The sequence below is a fragment of the Poecilia formosa genome, unplaced genomic scaffold (assembly GCF_000485575.1).
Source record: "Poecilia formosa unplaced genomic scaffold, Poecilia_formosa-5.1.2 Scaffold108, whole genome shotgun sequence".
NCBI classification, from domain to species: domain Eukaryota; kingdom Metazoa; phylum Chordata; class Actinopteri; order Cyprinodontiformes; family Poeciliidae; genus Poecilia; species Poecilia formosa.
The window spans coordinates 988,819-1,007,033 of NW_006800047.1; the positions used below are offsets into that span (position 1 = coordinate 988,819).

The 18,215-nt window shown below is 41.8% G+C and overlaps 1 protein-coding gene across 1 annotated transcript; it reads right to left on the bottom strand.

Moving 5' to 3' along the window:
• Nucleotides 1-320: 320 nt before the first annotated feature.
• On the bottom strand, nt 321-10,198 carry LOC103143369 (Krueppel-like factor 6). The gene is made up of 4 exons (XM_007559874.2): nt 9,815-10,198; nt 6,733-7,354; nt 5,195-5,318; nt 321-3,747 (listed from the first exon to the last, which is right to left on the bottom strand). Exons 1-4 carry the CDS (start codon nt 9,914-9,916, stop codon nt 3,696-3,698), a joined length of 900 nt encoding a protein of 299 aa, XP_007559936.1. The 5' UTR covers nt 9,917-10,198; the 3' UTR covers nt 321-3,695.
• Between the last annotated feature and the right edge of the window lie 8,017 nt (nt 10,199-18,215).

Here is an 18,215-nt window from a genome sequence, read left to right on the forward strand (position 1 = left end):
TCAGATTATTTATGATATGAACCCAGTTCATCGGTTTCATTCAGATTGAAGTATGAACTTGGTGCCGGTCTCTTGCATAAAATTCAGATAAAACACACCGATTTGAAAATATGCAAAAGTTTGAAAAGGATATTAAACATTTTCTTGTTTTTTTTTGCTAGGCACTATATATCCTTGTGTCTAATTTAGTCTGAGTACTGCAGAGCAGCATGCAAGGCAGCCATTTCCCCCCTCCAACCGTGCAAAACAAGCACTCACAGTAATAAAAACCCAAGTGAGCCGAATCAGCTGATGAGACAAAGGAAGCCAGCCAAAAAAAGTCAGATAAGAATTTCTTATTATTCCAATAAAAAATACATTCATACAGAAATATAACAATTTTGCAAAACAATTTCAAATAAAAATTTCATAAAGCATAAACATAACAATTTTACAAAAGTCTTTTTTTTTCTCTTATACAAAGATTCAGTTGAGAACAAAAGAGCTGTGTGTGTGTGTGTGTGTGTGTGTGTGTATGCTTGTGTGTGTGATAGAGAGAGAGCAAGATAGTGTGTTTTCAGTATGAGACAGAACAGCTGGGTGAGTGGGATGAAAGAGAGATGATGATGATGATGATGATGAGGAAATAAATGCAAGCAAAATAAAAAATAATAAACGAGGCTAAATCAAGGCTCAATTATCGCTGGAAGGATATCGGCTCACCGCTGTCAGATGCTGCGGCTCTTTGCAGCAACTTTCCCCCCCCAAAATCTACCGCAGCAAGCAGTTTCAAGCTTGAACTCATCCCCCGTCTCCTGCGACCGATCCAAAATCCATACGTGCCGCGGTCGCTGCGACATCGGAGGTCGCCGACCCTGGGACAGATCGCCTCACCCTGATCAACTGAAGTCAAATCACCTCCATTTCTTTTTTCTTTCATCTTTTCGCCCCAGTGTCAATCGTTAATGTTTTTTCTTTTTGCCTAATTTCCTCATGCACCCCCCTTCATTTCCCCTGTATCACTGTTGTAGCTTTGGCTGAAACAACGCGCTCCAGACAGGTCAATAACCAACATACACAGTCAGCAGTCTGTGACAGATTCCATGCCAACAAAGCCTTTAGCAATTCATTACCGAGAGGCAGTACAAGGCGAGGCCTGTCCGACTGCAGCCTGTTAATTACAATAAATCTTTAGCTTTTTTATTTTTTTCCCCCCCTCCTTCAGTCCCACTTGGATGCGATGGAAGAACTGACAGAGGAGTGGAGGGGTAACCGAGTTCAAGCTACGCTAAAGCTAAAGTTTCAGAAAGCCTTTTCTGGGGAAACGACAACCCTCCCCCAGCTGTTGCCGAGCACTGACGATTGCTTCGTCACTTTCTGCGGAAAAGAAAGTCGCATTTTTGTTGCGAGTGTCTGATGCCGTCATACGGTTGGAATCTCAGGGACACGCTCGAAACAGAGCTGTCGTTTTTTTATTTATTTATTTTTTCCCCCATTTCAACATCTTAATCACTTTGTACCTTTGTGCTGTGCGAGATGGACTCGAGTTCATACTACACAGTAGTCAACGCCTTTAATAAATGAATTTAAGTGCTCCCAGGGTACGGCATCGTCTTATTTACAACATAACTTAAATGTGATAAGCAACAGCTAATCTGCTGCTCCGTCTCATAATAAAAACAAAAAAACACTAACACAAACTGATAACAGGTACTCTGTGTGAAAGACTTACAAATGCAACAGCTCAATTAGTCATGGAGAAAATGTAACTATTGCAACCGTTTTGTAATTTGAGCCTTGATAGAGCTTGAAAAACAAAAATTACAAATATTTTAAATAATAAATCACCTAGTCGACAAACGCGACATCCCCGGATGGGGGGCCACTTGCATAAGGCACCATTAAGGTCAACAGTGCATTATTAGATAGAAAGAAAGAGAGTGTACGCACACACACACATACATAAACAAAAGAAGAAGTACTATGCAGAAATGAGTCTCTGAGGCATCAGATGGATATGAGCAGCAGTGAAATCTCCAGGCAGATGGAAAACCACAATGAAGAGGAAACTTTAAAAAAAGGGTGAAAGTAGAGATGAACCGATCAACCAGCCAGATGTTGGAATTGGCCGATTTTTTTCCCCCCTGATCTGGATGGTAACATACTGAGAAAAAAAATATTTTTTTTTCTTGCGTTAAGTGCATCAAAAATGAAAAGTCCCCAAATTTTTCAGCTAACAGGAGGTACTTGATCCCTTTTTTGTTTAACAATGATTAAAAAAGCTAATTTATAGGAATCTGGTAAATGTTGAAGACATGTACCTAGATGCACAAAGGGGGACAAGTTATTCCTTCACTTGTGTTTGATAAAAAAATAAAATAAAATAAAAATATCAGCAAGGGCCAGTCAAGACAGATCGGTGCATCTCCACTAAAAATAAACAAACAAACAAAAAAAAAACCCAAAAGGAGGAATTGTCGAGGCCTTTATGTACAATATTGTAACATCTAACCGTTTGCGTTTTAGCTGCACTTTTCTTGAAACTATTTGCAGTCCTGATTACAGTGGGAAACTGGAAATGGAAACAATCCCTAGAACCATGCAACACCTGTCTATGATACTGAAGTTAATAGTATAGTTGTGTTATCTCTAAGCACACAGCTCATACAGTCGGTACTACAAATGGGTTTTGTAGCTTGTAGAAAAATTAAGAAACCAGGCTACATAACACATTGCACATTTAGTAGCTGCACCAAAAAAAAAAAAAAAAAAAAAAAAAAAAAAGTAAAAAGAAAAACCATCAAAACAAGGCTTCTGTCATTCACGGAAGAGGGGGTGGAGGCACAGAGCAGAAGGCTTCATGTCTATTTTCCGGTCGGATCCAAAGCTGATCCGAACCCCCCCCTCATCCCCTCATCTGGGAGTCAGACAGCCGAGGCAGGCGTAACCTGGCCTCATCCTTACGCTGCCACCTGGGGAAACAGCAGGAATGTCTCCCCCTTGCCCCCCGCACCCCCAGCCTGCCTCCGCCACAAAATCTCATTCAGTCCACAGCAACATTGGTACCAGCCCCGCACCAATCCGTCTCCTCTTTAATCCTCATCCTGGGCCGGTCAGCCAATCTCAGACATTCACAGTGCAGACATGCTAACCTCAGACAGGTTTGTAAAGTACCAGTGTATCTGCTGTCCGGGGAGACGTTCCCCCCCCAAACATCATGCACCATACATACGATTCATTCACTCGCCTTTTTTTTTTTTTTTCTAAGCATTTTTTGTTAGTTTTTTTTTTCTCCCCGCCCCCACCGTCTTTTTTTAAAGTCCTCGATGGAAAACATTTCCTTCCCACTCGCGTCCGCGATTTCGTCGTCTTGTTGCAACAGAAAACCATCAGAGCGCCCGTCTCGGAAAAAAAAAAAAGAACAAACAAAGTGAGGTCCCGGAGGCACTGGGTTATTTCGGTACGGTGCAAAACGGCATGCTTTGGCTGGGACACGCCTCCTCCTCCCGCCCCCGTCGCCCTCGCCGCTCTGCTCTCTGGGACAGTTCAACCAAGAGGCCAGTCGGGAGATGGCGTGTGTTTGGATTTTATTTTTTTCCCTCTCTCCACCAAAAAAAAAAGAAAAAAAAAAGAAAAAAAAGAAAAAAAAAGTTTGAGAGAGAAAATTTAAGAGGATTTCCCCTTCGGTGCGTTGCCCGGACGACGCTGGCCCTGCATTAGACGTGCCTCTTCATGTGAAGGGCCAGGTGGTCGGACCTGGAGAAACATCTGAGGACAGAGAGAAAGGAAAGGAGGTCAGTCGGTAACCAAGGAAACGATTTAAAAAGGTCAAGAATAGGGCTGCAATGGATGATTAATCGATTATGCTGACGATGAATCAGATGAAAAGAAATTGCACTGTCAATTTTTAATTTAAATCACATTAAAAGATGCAAATATATGATTCAATTCTGTTTTTAAATAAGGACTAAACTTTTTTTTTTTACTATTAACATAGCATTCTTTTAGTGTACACATGATCATTTGTAGCAAAGGATGTTTCTGCAGCCAAAAAAGTCCCCAAAACAAAATAAAAACATGAAAAGCTCGGCCCTTTCTGCTGGACTTGACATCAATGTAATGCAAGGCTGATCTGTTGATTCATTTTCAGATTAACCAATTAAAAACTTGGATAGCAAAAAGCCGTGGTGTTTTTTCTTCTACAAAATTCTAAAGTTTTAACTTCAACATTTGAAGCTAAACCGGTGCTAAAATGCTCCAACTGTGTTGTTCTTTCAAATTATCTAATCAATAATCGATTAATCACGATTAATCGTTTTAGCCCTGCTTCGCATTTTGTCCCACTACAACATTTCGGGTCCGTTTATCAGTTTCATACAGTCTAGATCTACATACTAGTCTTTGTCAGTCAGCTCTGATTCAGCCTTTCACATTCCCACAGGATGATGCCACCACCACCACGTTTCACTGAGTTCACAGTCATTTCAAAGCCTTCACACACACTTTCTAATTCGTCTCTGAACTAGACTTTGACTAGGCCACAGCACGGTAGTGTAACGTGCAGAGTTACTTTTCTACCACACATAGTTTTGTACACGTAGGCCAAAACTTTAAAATGTGCTCTGATCTGACCAGAGCACCTTGTTCTGCCTCAGAGCAGCATTAGTGGTGTGAACTCTTGGCTGCTTCTGGATTCTTCATTCGTTTTTCTCAGCAGTGTTCTCTAAAAGAAAACCTCTGAGGCCTTCACGAAACATTCATGAAGCAGAAGACTTCTGAAGGTAATTAGAGCAGAGGGCATGAATGCAAATGCAAAACTTTTGAGACATTTATGTGGAAAAACAATATTTCTTTCCCCCCATTTCACCTCACAATAACTCACTTTTGTTTGTCTGCCACATAAAATGCAACCACATACTTAGGTTTGTGGTTTTTATTGTGAGAACGCTGCTGAAACAAATCTTACAAAGCATTTTTTGTCTGTTTACCAGTGTAAATCTATTGGTACTTTTGAAATAAGACAAACCTAACTTACAAATAACTTTCCAGCAAGACATAGGAGCTCGTTTTGCAATTCCTTAACGTTAATGAAAAAGTACTGGCTTCACTGGAATACTATTTCACTTAGGACATTTTCCCAGGTTATTGAGTCAAATAATCTGACAATGGAGCTAGTCCAGCAGCCTTATCACGAGAGCGAGGACAAGCGGCTTACCTGTCACAGTGATTGCATTTGAATGGCTTGGCCCCTGTGTGCTTCCTGAAGTGTCTGGTCAGCTCGTCGCTCCGTGCAAAGCGCCACTCGCAGCCCTCCCACGAACACCTGTACGGTTTCTCACCTGCGGAGCAGACACACGGAGCAGACGTTAAAGGGACACTTACATTCTTAGCGTTGCTATTTAAATTGCACTCAAATCAACCACGAGAGAGAGCGATGACGCAACTCAAAAAAAAAAAAAAAAAAAAAAAGCGCCCACAATCTGCTGGAGACTGAAATTCCTACGGAGCCTGTTGGCTCGGGTTCGGATTCTGATGCGACCTGCAGCACGCCAAGAATGCAGACTGGTACATCGTGGGAGGGAGGGAGGAAGGGTGAGTGGGGACAGAAATAAACGAGTAAACTGAAACAACACAAGCAATTTCACGCTACTAAATAAAAATAAAAGATATTTAAATGACCATTTGGAACCCAGTGGCCCCCTTCGCTCCCCGCCCACTCAGCTCTTTCCCATGGCGAAACCCAATCTGTTTGGAAGTCCTTTCATCTCCGATGTGCAGCCACTCACCCCTCCACCCCCTCCCGACCTTCCTCTCTCTCTCTCTCTCTCTCTCCCTCACCCTGCCACCCAGTCGTTCGCTCACTGGCTCCGTCATTCACATTCCACATAGATTAGGTCACAGTTTAGGTATCCAGCCATGCAGAGCTAATGCTCACAGCGCTCCAGCTGAGGACATGGTGCAACGTGGGCCTTTAATTACATTACACAATGGCTGGACAATGCCATTAAGGTGGAGGACTGAATTAGCAGCACTTCCACGAGTCACTGGTGGTGATTTTTTTTTTTTTCCTTTTCCCTTGGTTTTTAACCACACAGATTGACCCTGCAGGAAGCTGCGATCGCAACCGTTGATCAACAGTCACTCGTCATTCACAAATTTTTGCGGGAACTTGTGAATTTCATTGCGACTTTTCCACAAATCCAAACCAATCATTTACTTTTTTTTCTGATCCATCACTGCAACTTGGTTGAATTTTGACCAATCCCCTCGGCCCACTTCCTAACTTAACTTCCTGTTTCTCAATGTCTTTCAAAGGCCGTACATGCACAATGAAAGTGCGTGATGCTAACAGGTAACACTAGCTTACTTATTTATTTTCCAAAAATCACTTTCTTCTTTTTCCACTTTGATCCCTCCTCAGATCCTTGCTACAAATGAATTGGTATTAAGGATGTTACTTAAAGAAGGTACTTGAAAATGTTATTTGAACTTTACATAGTCCCTTCCGTTTGTGGGAAGGTAATGTGCAGCAGTGTCATTCATAGACTGTGCAAAAATAAAGCTTTGCAACTTAGGTTGCAATCTTTTTAAAAAGTGCAGCAAAAATAATCAGTCATCACAAAAAAAATAAATAAATCATGGATTGACTGCATAGAGACAAAGTGGTTTTCCTTGAATGGAGCAGCCCATCCTGCTCTGTTTACACACAGATCACATGACCTCCTCATCCCCTCCTATTCCACTGAAACTCACCTGTGTGAGTGCGCTGGTGTGCCTTCAGATGCGAGCTCTTTGTGTAAACCTTGCGACAGCCGTTGAAGTGACACCTGTGTACCCGCCTCCGGGCGTCCGGGGACGCGTCCCCGCAGAGGAGTCCAGTCTTTTCCGCGGCCTTCGCCACTGCTGCCCCTCCTACTCCCACGCCACCACCACCACCGCCGCCGGCGGTCCTGATTTTGACGGGCAGGTTCAGCCCGGCGTGCGTCGCCACCCAGCCGTTGACGGCGGCGGCCGTGCCCACGGCGGCCTCCGGCGAGGACGGCGGCGTGCTGATGACGGAGGGGCTAAAAGGTCCGGAGCCAACCAACGCCGACCCCAACGGGTTGGAGGTAAAGCTGTGCGTGGGGGAGAGCTCCTCGAAACTGTCCGAAGCCTCGCTGCTGGCGTCAGAGTTGACGCTGTTGCTGTCCAAGATCTGGCCGTCCTGATTGTCCTCGTCGTGGGCCGGCGCCAGGGCCAGGTTTGGGTCAGCCTTGGCCTTGTCCCCGCAGGCCAGGATCAGCTTGCTCCAGAGGTCCTCCTGGCCGCCGAACTTCAGCTCGGACGTGGAAACGTACGGCTCGCTCTGTAGGTAGCGCTCCAACTCCAAGCAAGTCTTGGGGGGGAAATAAAAAAAAAAGGGGAAAAGAAGCAAAATTATTGCAACAGCTTTTCCTGAAGAGAAGCAGCAAAACACCTCTGTGAGGGAAATCCTCTTAAATCATGCATGTGCACATCCCCAACACGCTTTTTTGGCAGCATAATGTTTGCTTACAACAGGACGTGCAAACCAGGAAATCACAGCTACTCCTGCACTTTTAGGAATCAGCTTCAGGAATTTAAGCAGAAAAAAACTAAAATAAAATCCTGGATTTGATTTGTATATGGGTCTCAACAATTTGAAGGCACCGATGGGATACTCTGCTCCTGGCTGGGGTGAGTATGTGTTTAAATATTATCTCTGCAGACCTGAATGATTCATTGGGAAAACATCACACTTTCACACTCGCTCCACGTCTTCGGCTCCAACACAACGTGACCCTTCGCCGGAGGGAGCCGGTGGAAGTCTCCAGCTGCAAACGTGCACCGTCATTTCAGCGCTGATGACTCACTGAGCAAACTTTAGAGTCCTTAAAAGGAAGACGCTCAACTTCCCCCTGCGGCCTCAAAGGGCCATTCAGTTGCTTTTCCCCTGTTGACATGCAATCACATCCTCCCCTCAGCAACCAGCAAGTCCAGTCAGCCACAGACACCACAGCTCCCAGTTTACTTAAGACGTATATGGAGAGGCCATTAAAGTCGGAGGTGTTCGTCAGACGGGGCTGGAATAAAAGATTTCCCCCCATCTGGCTCCAGGTGCACCCACTTTAAATCTGACAGTCACCTCACTGCTTCCACAGTCACACAGCTTGCATATAATTTTTTTTTTATTAAAATGGATTTAAATTTAGAGCTTATGTATGTTTTATTCATTCACTTGTTCATTTGCATGTGGAGGAGCACCGATCAGGCTTCACCTGGGCTGACCTGCCAATTCCAATTTTGACAGATTCCTTTTTTTTTTCCCTCCAACTGCTTTTCTCCAAGGACTATAACCCAAAAATGAAGAAAAAAAATAGACGTAGGCTCCTTAACAGTTGCATGAGGGTTACAAAATGAGATTATCAGTCATTTATATATCAAATAATAAACTAATAAAAATGAATGAAAAGCAAAGCTGTTGGTTAATGCAATTAAAGACCAGAAATGGTGGGATTTCTTGTTTTTCTAAAATGACGTATTTATGTGTAAAACATAAAATTTTCCATGCTAACGCCTTAATTGACCTTTTCCTCCTGTGTGTATGACAGAGTAACATAGCAATGCCCCTTCCCCACATGTTGCTGTGCATTGCCACTCAGCTGTCTGGAAAAAGCCACTTTTAAATCATTTACAAACCAATGTAAATGATTTAAAACAAAATAATCATGATAGCCAGGGTGTGTAAACCAAAAGAGCGCCACCTGTCACCCATATTAAGGTAATGCAGTTTTAAAGCTCAAATTGACAAGCACACCAACCTTAAACTAGGGAGTTTAAGTATACACAAATATATAAACAAATCTCAAAAGTCACTGATATAAATTGTAAACATCATCAATGTTGTTGCTTATGTTGTCATAAGCGGTATGCTTGTTTGTAACATTTTAGGCCCACAGTGTATGTAGTCATGGTTTTCAGCGATGACAGCATAATAAAACTCATGACATTATTTTTCTGCTTTTGGTTTTGTTTTTGCCACCCCAAGTTAACCCATAACAGCCCCTCCCCCCCACTCCCACCAGGCGGACAAATCGAAAACTTTCTGGAAGCGCCCCTGCAAGCCTTCACCGAACATCCTCCAAGCCGAGCTGCTCTGCTGCCTCTACTCATGCGCGAAGGAATTGACATTTCACCGCGTCACGTTGAGGAGTCCATTCAAATCTCAGGGTGAATGCAGGTGAGCGGCACGAGCAGGAAAACACTGTCAAAACGCAGCGCGTGGAGGTTTCGTCGGATTATCTGTCATCTCGTGAATGAGTTCAAACTGCACTTCCTCCTGCATCATCATCCGCTGTTTTCTCTTAAAGGGAGCGAAAGTAGCTCTCCCACGATTAAAAAAAAAAAAGAAAAAGAAAAGAAGAAGCAGTAAAGCTTTTTATATTTTACAACGCTGGTAAAAAAATAAAACCCGCTCGTATTGCCGAATGAGATAAGCTCTCCTCCATTCATTCTGAACGCAGCACGGCCAAAACAACGATGAAACTGTGTGAAGCTGTCACTGTCAAAGTGAGCCGCTGCGGCAGCGTGCCAACACAACTTCATAGCGAAACTGAGACTGAAACAAGCAGCGGGTACCTTGTGTTTACCACCGTTACAGACGGATTTTACAGAAAACTTCTAATGCCGCTCTAGTCGGCGGTGTTTGATCTGACAGGCGCGTGAAATCTGCTCAGTTCCGCTTAGCTCAACCAGCTGAGAATAGATTTTAAAAAAAGAAAAGAAAAGAAAAAAAAAACAGACAAACAAACAAAAACAAAAAACAAGTTATATTCACCTGCTGCCAGTACTCCTCCAGAGATGGTAAGGCTGAGAAATAGCCCGTGTCGTGAACTATTTGAAGTTCTTGAAAAATACTACACATCGGTAAAACATCCATTTTTCTTCCCCGAACTTAATTGTCTGGAGGGGGTGGGAAAATAATAATAATAATAATAATAATAATAAAAAACAATCTAAACACCCGCGTTTTAAATAAAAAATGTCTGTGAAAGGAATAAAGAACGATCCCCTCTGCGATGCAAACGAAGGTTTGTTTGTAGCAGCAGTCCGTCCGTCAGTGCTCCACTTCCTTCTCCCCTCTCCCTTCGCAGCGCTCAGCTCAGGATATTTGCAAACAGCACACTAGACTGGCTGCCGGACAACTGCGCTCTGCAAACTTCCCCTATTCAAACCTGGACCCCAGCCTCCTCCCCTCCTGGTGGCTGCCGCGAATGTCCAATCAGCTTCGAGCAACGTACGCGACGGCGAATGACATCACAGCTGTCCAATCGGCGCGCTTCTACGGCTCAGTTCGGTTCTCTCGCCGCCTTGATTGGCTGACTTGATTGTCTGTTGCTCGTGGCTGATTGGTCGGTTATTTTTGGCGTGTATATAAGCGAGTGATGAGCTCTCTTTCCCCGTAGTCTTGACTGTCGGCTGCGAGTTTCGCCACAGACAGCGTATGTGAGCCGAAATAGCCTGATGTGGAAAACATAACTGCAACTTTGACACGAGTAACAGTTGCAACAGCGCTGCTCAGAAGGGCTGAGTTCGAGCTGTAGCTGTGGTGAGGAGAATGTGTTGACACCAACCTCAGAAAAGACTCGGTGACTAAGAGTTGACAGTCTATTATTATGTTATCAGAACACACACATGAGCTAAGAGGAAACATTTGTTCTCTTTCTCTCTGACTGACTTCATCACCTTTAAAGCAAACTTCTGCTTTTTTATTTTTTCACCTGCAACACTGAAAATATCAAAATGTACACTGTCCCTAATAGCAGAAGTTTGACTGTATTGGTTGAAAAAAAACCTCTTTTAATAACCTAATTTGCATTTAAAAGAGCAAAAATGAAGAATTAATATTCAAGAGCAGTTCCTGAAAGTTAAGGAGTTTGTTTTACCCCGGTGTAGATGTTATGATACGTGGGGGTGGAGAGATCTGTATAAATTAACTCAGAGTTATTCCCAAGATTGTTATAGACAAAAATAAGGAGTCCACACTATAGCTATATATTCAACAAATTCATAAAAACTAGTTCTCTGGCTTTTTGCTGCACTACATGTTAGAGTTTTTATGAATTGTGCAGAGTTGCATTTATACAACTTTATGTTTACTCACAATAGTCAAATGTGTAGTTCTTTTTTTAATGAGATTCTCAAAGCATCCAATATTCAAAAGTTTTAAATGAAAATGTGACATGTTCTGACTTATTGATAGTGTTACTACAACTTTGTACATTAGCACATTTGGGTACTTATTGCTCATAATAAAACTGTTTTAGCTTCCATTAACAGATAGCAAACACAGGCAGGGTTTCCTCCAGAAAACCTGTTAAGCCTGGTGGTAGGGGCACCTGGGCAGTTCACTGTGTTTTTGTGTTGAAAAATGTCAAAAGTTACAAATATTCTGTGGTGTACAAGTAGGCATCATCATTTAGAAATAATAATGTGCGAGGTCCGCACAGTTGGTAAAATGTGTTGGCTAAAAACCTAGCTTAATCTGCCTTTATTGTCACTATGACCGGTGTTTAAAAACCCTATCTAAAGTAAACAAACAACAATTAGCCTGGTGGGAAGGGAAGAAGTAAAGCCTGGTGGCCCGCCAGGCTTATGGTAAACTGGGAGAAACCCTGACAGGTCCTAACTGACTCAAACTAGTTAAAAGAAATACATTTAACTACTTTTATGTGAGTAGCCAGTAGTCTTTGTCAGAATTTATCACAACAACAAGCTTTCATGACCTTACATCGGTCCTTACACAAATGGATTTCCTTACATTTAACTTCCTCTAGTCATGTCAACTTCCTCTCTACCGGCTTACAATGTTTTGATTCTCACTGCTTTGTACATCGGCATGCAGTGGATTGCTTTACTCTAAATAATGTTTGCAATTAATTTCCCACATTTTTTGTTGAAAATGATGTGTGTGCCACATTGGGTTAATTATCGGAACAATCTGATTGGTCAGTAAAATCTACAGTCAGCTACTCATAGCTGCCAACTGTAGTGTCAGAGCAGCTTTACCTTAACAAGATTATGCTAGCAGCTGAATTAGTCAAATTAGTCAAATCGTAGAGGCAGCGTTGCACTTTAAACAGCCAGGAAAAACTTTGGTAAGCCTTCAAGGTTCAGTGAGATCTTATGGTACTAAAACTTTGTGTAAGTAAAGCTTATCTTGCTTTTGTACCACTCGGAAAACAAAAAGGAAGATTTTCACTTTTCCCATAAATGTTACTAAACTTTTCTCCCAAAATTTTGATGTATCGTTCCTCCGGTACAGTAGCTTCAAACCTAGACCAGTCGGATTCTTGGTGTCAGTTAAATGTAAGACAGTCCATTGCTAACTTTACCCAGTTGTGTCACTCAGCTCTGCTGTATAGATGTTGGTCTATTTTACATATTTATCACAAATTCCAAGAATACTGAATAATGCTTTTATTATTTGAGGCTGTGAACATGATAACAGACCTTGTGGTGGAAAATTCTCTGTTATCGTTTTCACTCTTCAAAACAGTCACTGTATTTAGCTTCTTAGTTTTAAATGGATCCGGGCTGATATAACAATATGATTCAACAAAGACAAAAAAAAAAAGATAAGAAATACAAGTACAGTGCTTATTTAAATGCAATAAAAGACTGAATAAAACAACTAAACACAAAGACTGTTTGAACATGCCTCGCATCTCTGATGTTCATCAAAGCAAAACTGGGAACATTTTTACAACGTAGTTTGTTTGCAACACCCAGAATTCCTTTGCTGTTCGGCGACCACGCCGACGCATTCTCCCGCACGTGACGTTTCATTCCTGTAGCATTCCGAACACACATTTCTCTTTGGTCCCTACGTCACCCTGTCTCATTCTTATCATTTCCTCTCTGCAGAAAACACTCATGTATGCGTGTGTGTGTGTGTGTGCTATGGCGGCATCTCTCTTCCGGCAGCTATTTCATAGGCGCAGAGCCGCTCCGCGGCCTGGCACGCCATTCGCTCATGAGATAAACAACGCTTCGACACAGGCGCTTCATTGTCTTTCTGAGTGGCAGTGTGTTTTGCTGTTGCCTGGCTGAGCAGACAACTGAGCGGCCTTTGTGCTGCTCCCAGTTGCAAGGTTATATTGGTCACCCTTAGCATCTGATTTGATCATATGGCAATGGGATGTCTTTTGAAGCCCGGAGCAGCCCTGGAAAGAAATTCTTGCGCTAGTTTTTTTGAGAGGAGGGAGGTTTTTATGTTACAGATGGAGCCCCCGTCCATTATGTCCATCCTGGACCCAGTGGGTGTAAAACATCCACATAGAAGAGCGGTTCAAATGTCTTTCGTCGCTATGTTGAAATGTCATCACACAACAACATGCCCACACATTGTTCATCCTGTTCCAGAGCTTGCCAGGGCTTACACAATATGGGTTTTGATGAATAACAGACTGACTGGTCCAGTCCCGGCGGAGCATTAGCGGGCAGCTCCACAATAATCACTTCCTTCAGAAGACCTCTCAGAAGAAGCATCTAGAGAATGCGCGCAGACCAGCATGGCAGCTTTTATCTTGGAAGGCCAGGTCCCCCAGCTTCATCATCGTTATGTAATTCCAGCTCGGCCAGTAGCCACAGGAAAGAACAATTACAGGATGACCCATTTGAATGCATCACTGTCAGGCCAATCAGTGACTTGCTCTAAAAAAAGGGGTGGAGGGTTTCTGGCTAGCAAGGAAACACTTTTTGTGTGTGTGTGTGTGTGTGTGTGTGGGTGTGTGTGTGTGTGTGTGTGTGTGTGTGTGTTTAACATTGGCTTTAGATGAGGATGCTTCCTTGTCTTAGACACATTAATGTTTGTAAAAATTATGTGAACGAATTAATTATTTAAAAATGGTAATATTTTAAGAGGTATGTGCAATGTCTGGCTTAAACTAAAGCAAGCACCGTGGAGATAAAAGCCTACACATCCCTTTGAAAAGACAAGGATTTTGTAATGATAAATCCGTTCCCAACTTTTATTTTTTAATTAATTATTTTTCCACATTCGAATTCAACTCCAAAACAAACAAATCTGTTTGAGGGGAAAACATGAAAAGCAACAAAGCTGTGAAATGCTAAACTTAATAGTTCGTTGAACCACCTTTTTGATTAAATTCTGGTGTTAGCTTTCCGAGGGAAAATCTTTTGCGTACCGCCATCCAACCATCCAAGCAGGCTTAGACGAAAAGCTTTACAAGGGAACAAAAGAAGAAAGATAAGATACATCAAAAACACCAAAATCTGTAAAACAAAAAAGACAACAAAATGCATCATATAAAAAGAAGGAAGCACTGAAATGATACACTTTAGCAAATAAAAACCTCAAGCAAGACTCAAACGAACGAACATCATTCATCTTTATGGATAAGCTGCAGTAAAAGGGAATGTTTTCTGCAGTCATGACTTGAAGAAGCCAACAGCTTCTGCTCATCTCGTGTTTAGTTTCAGAAACTAAAAGCTGCTACTCGTTGTTCTGGTCCTTGGAACGCAGTCTGAAGAGCTCTCAGACGACCTGAGAGGAGCACGCTGCACACATGCTCATCCTTAAAACAGACGATACAGAAGAACAAATAAAATATGCACTAATTCAGTAGCTTTTTGCTCTTGGCTTGAGAGTTGTAGTATTAAAGTTGTGGAATTAAAATATGAGTATCTTTATCAGAAGCAAGATGGAGTTTCTTCTAGCTTTTCCACGCCATGACTGTATGTTTTTCTCAGAGCTGATTTGTCATTCTTGTGAGTGAGAGAAATGTGCAGAAGGCTTGTTTCAGCCAGCTGAACAGCAGTGCTCAACAACAGGAGGGGACGGGAGACCACTCTGGCACTTTCTTTCAAAGTCTGTGATGGAAAGTTGTAGCTATTTTCATTCTATCATATAAAACCCACACATTGTGCTGAAACATGTAACCGGCTTAAAGATAAAGATAAACGTCTAGCAAATGATTCTGGAAATGTTAATGTTTGACTATGGTACTAAAATTATTCTTTAAAAACCAAAGTAAAATTCCCTCTGCTCCAGTCAGGACACAAAAAGTAATATTTTACCACCTGAAACTTTTTCGGCACTTGCTAACATTGTTAGCAAGTGTTAGCTAAGCTAACTATAACAAACCTTAGCTTCATTTTGTTGTGCCAAATGTCTTCATGGCAAGATTACACGACGATGTGAATTCATTTTTAAGTTATCGTTGGCTGTTGTACTATTAAATAACAGCCTTTACTTTAAGTTAAAGTCTGTTATGGAACTAGTAACATGAAATTAATGTAGCATTTGAGACAAATGATGTAAAAAACAAATCTTACTTAGCATGTAGTGCAGAGTCAAACCCTGAAAGTCACCCAATCCTTTATTTCCCATAATGCAACTGAGAACATGACGCATGATTTATTTATTTATTTATTTTTTGTTAATTTTATGAAATTAACTAAAGGCACCTCCTTTAGTTAATTTTATAAAACAAACAGAAAACAAACAGATTTTGTTGACATTCAGTTTACTTCAGTGTCAAAGGGGGAGACTTTACTACGTGACCACAACGTTTAAACAAACATGGCTGCCTCCAAAATGAATTAATTATTTGCCTGCTTACTACCAGAAGGCCAGTTAGTAATGAGGTACAGGGATATTGATAGAGATGCATTGCTCTCCGCCGGGGCCACTGAAAATTTGTCCAAGCTTAAATAAAATGAGAATAAAAATAATTGATTGAAAATCAATACACATACATCATTCACTCCTTTGTTAAAAGGAGAAATGGAAGGAAAGAGAGGGTGAAGGGGGTGGGCCGTCCTGGAAAATCAATGTTCATTCGAATCATAAATCAGAATTGAGTCAGCGCTTGTGGGGGCCGGCGGGGGGGATAATCATTGGGCCGGTTTTGGATTACAAACGGCACGCGGCGGAGACTTTGTCTGGCCCGAAGATGCCTAGCCCCTCATCATCCGCCTTCTATCTGTCCTCACAAAGCATCATTGCGAGATCCTCTCATTGAAATGCATTGATGGTTTAGTTGCAAAACTGGCCTGTCAGCCCAGCGTCTGGGGGACAGATCAACATGTGTGCACAAGGGGTCGCGGCGTGTCAGAGCCATCAGGCCATTGGCGAGCGGGCTGCGCTCCCCAACACATCTTGACCTTGAGGGTGAAGAGTGGGGCTGCTGAGAGTGTGTTTATGTGTGCGTTTCGGTCGAGCGGACATGCATGGGCCACGGCAATCAGTCAGGATGCTCTTGTGATGCTCGGTGATGGAAGGCTGCGAATTGGTTTGTGCACTCGCATTCAGAGCCGGCCAATATATCAGTTTTGCTGATATACTGGGGCAAAAAAATCAATATTTTCCACCTCCAGCATGATGGAGGCTCTTTACCGATCACACTTGCACTCAAACACAGTCGAAACGGATTCATCTCGGACGATGAGCCGGTTAGGCCCCGTCGGAGCTTTTGAATATTTCCGACTCAGCCGGTGTTTGTTTTCCTCTCGTCAAAAGGGGACGGTTCATTTTAAGTCTATGTAAATCCCCCACTGACCTTTGAAATTTGCTGAGGTTTGCTAAGTGGCTAATTTGCATTAATAATCCCAACGTAATTAAAAACACACATTTTGCAAAGACTTGCATAGTTCTGACAAGATGTAATAACTCTTATCTCAGTGTTTTGCTTTCTTTTCTGTTTGATGATAGAAAAGAAAGCGTGTACTTTTTAATAAAATGAAACAGGTTTATTGGATGGGTTTGCAGTATGCAGCACTGTTGCCTTGCAGGTATCTGTCTGTGTGAGTTTTGCATGTTCTTTCAGAGTACTCCGGCTTCCTCCCACAGTTCAAAAATATGTCTGTAATTGGGCTCCCTCTAAATCACCCTTTAGATATGAGTGATTACATGCATGTTTGTGCATTCTTTATGTCTATGTGTTAACCTGAGATGGTCTGCTGACCTGTTCAAGTTGTACCCCCACTTCTTCCCAATGAACATTGGAGATAAGCACTTTTATTTGTTGTTTGCTTTGACTAGGCTGCCAGGCAAAGAGAACAATCGTTTATACACCTGAAGAAAAAAAAAACATGTACAACTCAAATTGTCTCCAAAGCTTTTGCAGCTGTAAAAAGCACCACTAATCCTATCAAAAGAAGTTAAGAATAAAAAAAAAAATAGCAAAATGTATATAAAACATTTTACCAAACCTGGCTACAATGAAGCAACAAGTCAGGTTACAGGAGAAACATTGAAATAAATTATATTAATTAGATCTATGTAAATTTTGAGCAATTTTTCATGTAGCCTATTGCGGGGTTAGTGGCTAACCCCACAATAGCCTGAGTAGGCTAACTGTTAGCCTACTTTTTCCTGTCTATATGTGCAGTCATCCTATTTTAAGTTGGGATGTAACTACATACTGGAAACTAGTGTTAGTATTCCGGGTGGTCGATGCTAATGTAGATTCTATAGATAAAAATAAAACATATTTTTTAAGACTGTTGCTAATAGGGTTGCTACCTTTCAGAAATCAAAATAAGGGATGCCCACCAAAATTGTACTCTAGTCAGAGTAGCATCCCTTCAACACGTTTATACTTGAGTAGATTTACTTAAGCTTTAATGAAGTAGGTGTAAAATGTATTTGGTAAAAATCTACTCAATCTACTCAAGTACTGAGTAATTGATCATAACACCTGATTTAATATTCAGAATTTGTCCTCAGACAGCCTAAAATATAAAAGTTAATTGAACATCCTGGTATTAAAAATAGTATTACCAAAATATTTATGCAAATAAAGGGTTAGGTTTGGAGGCTGGTTTTAGACCAAATGTACCATGAGAGCCAGTGTAGTCAGTGTTTGAAACAAAGAACGAAACAAACAAACAAACAAAAAAACAGAGCAATATATTTCATCATTTAATATTCTGAGCCAAAGAACCACTTGTGTCTCCAGATTCAGGTTGCAGATCCTGATCTAGCCAATGCAAATGGAAAATGTGATCCTGTCTCCATACAGTTACCATTGTACTAGATGATATGCATATAGCATATAACATAAACAACATTATTCAGAGACGCAATGAGTTTATAGCAGCTGTGCAAATGATCTAATCGTCTGATTTCCAACAGTCACAGAGGGCCCCAAAATAAAATTTTGCTTAGTCCATATGGAGGCTTGGGCCCGCAGCCCTGATGCCAACATCTC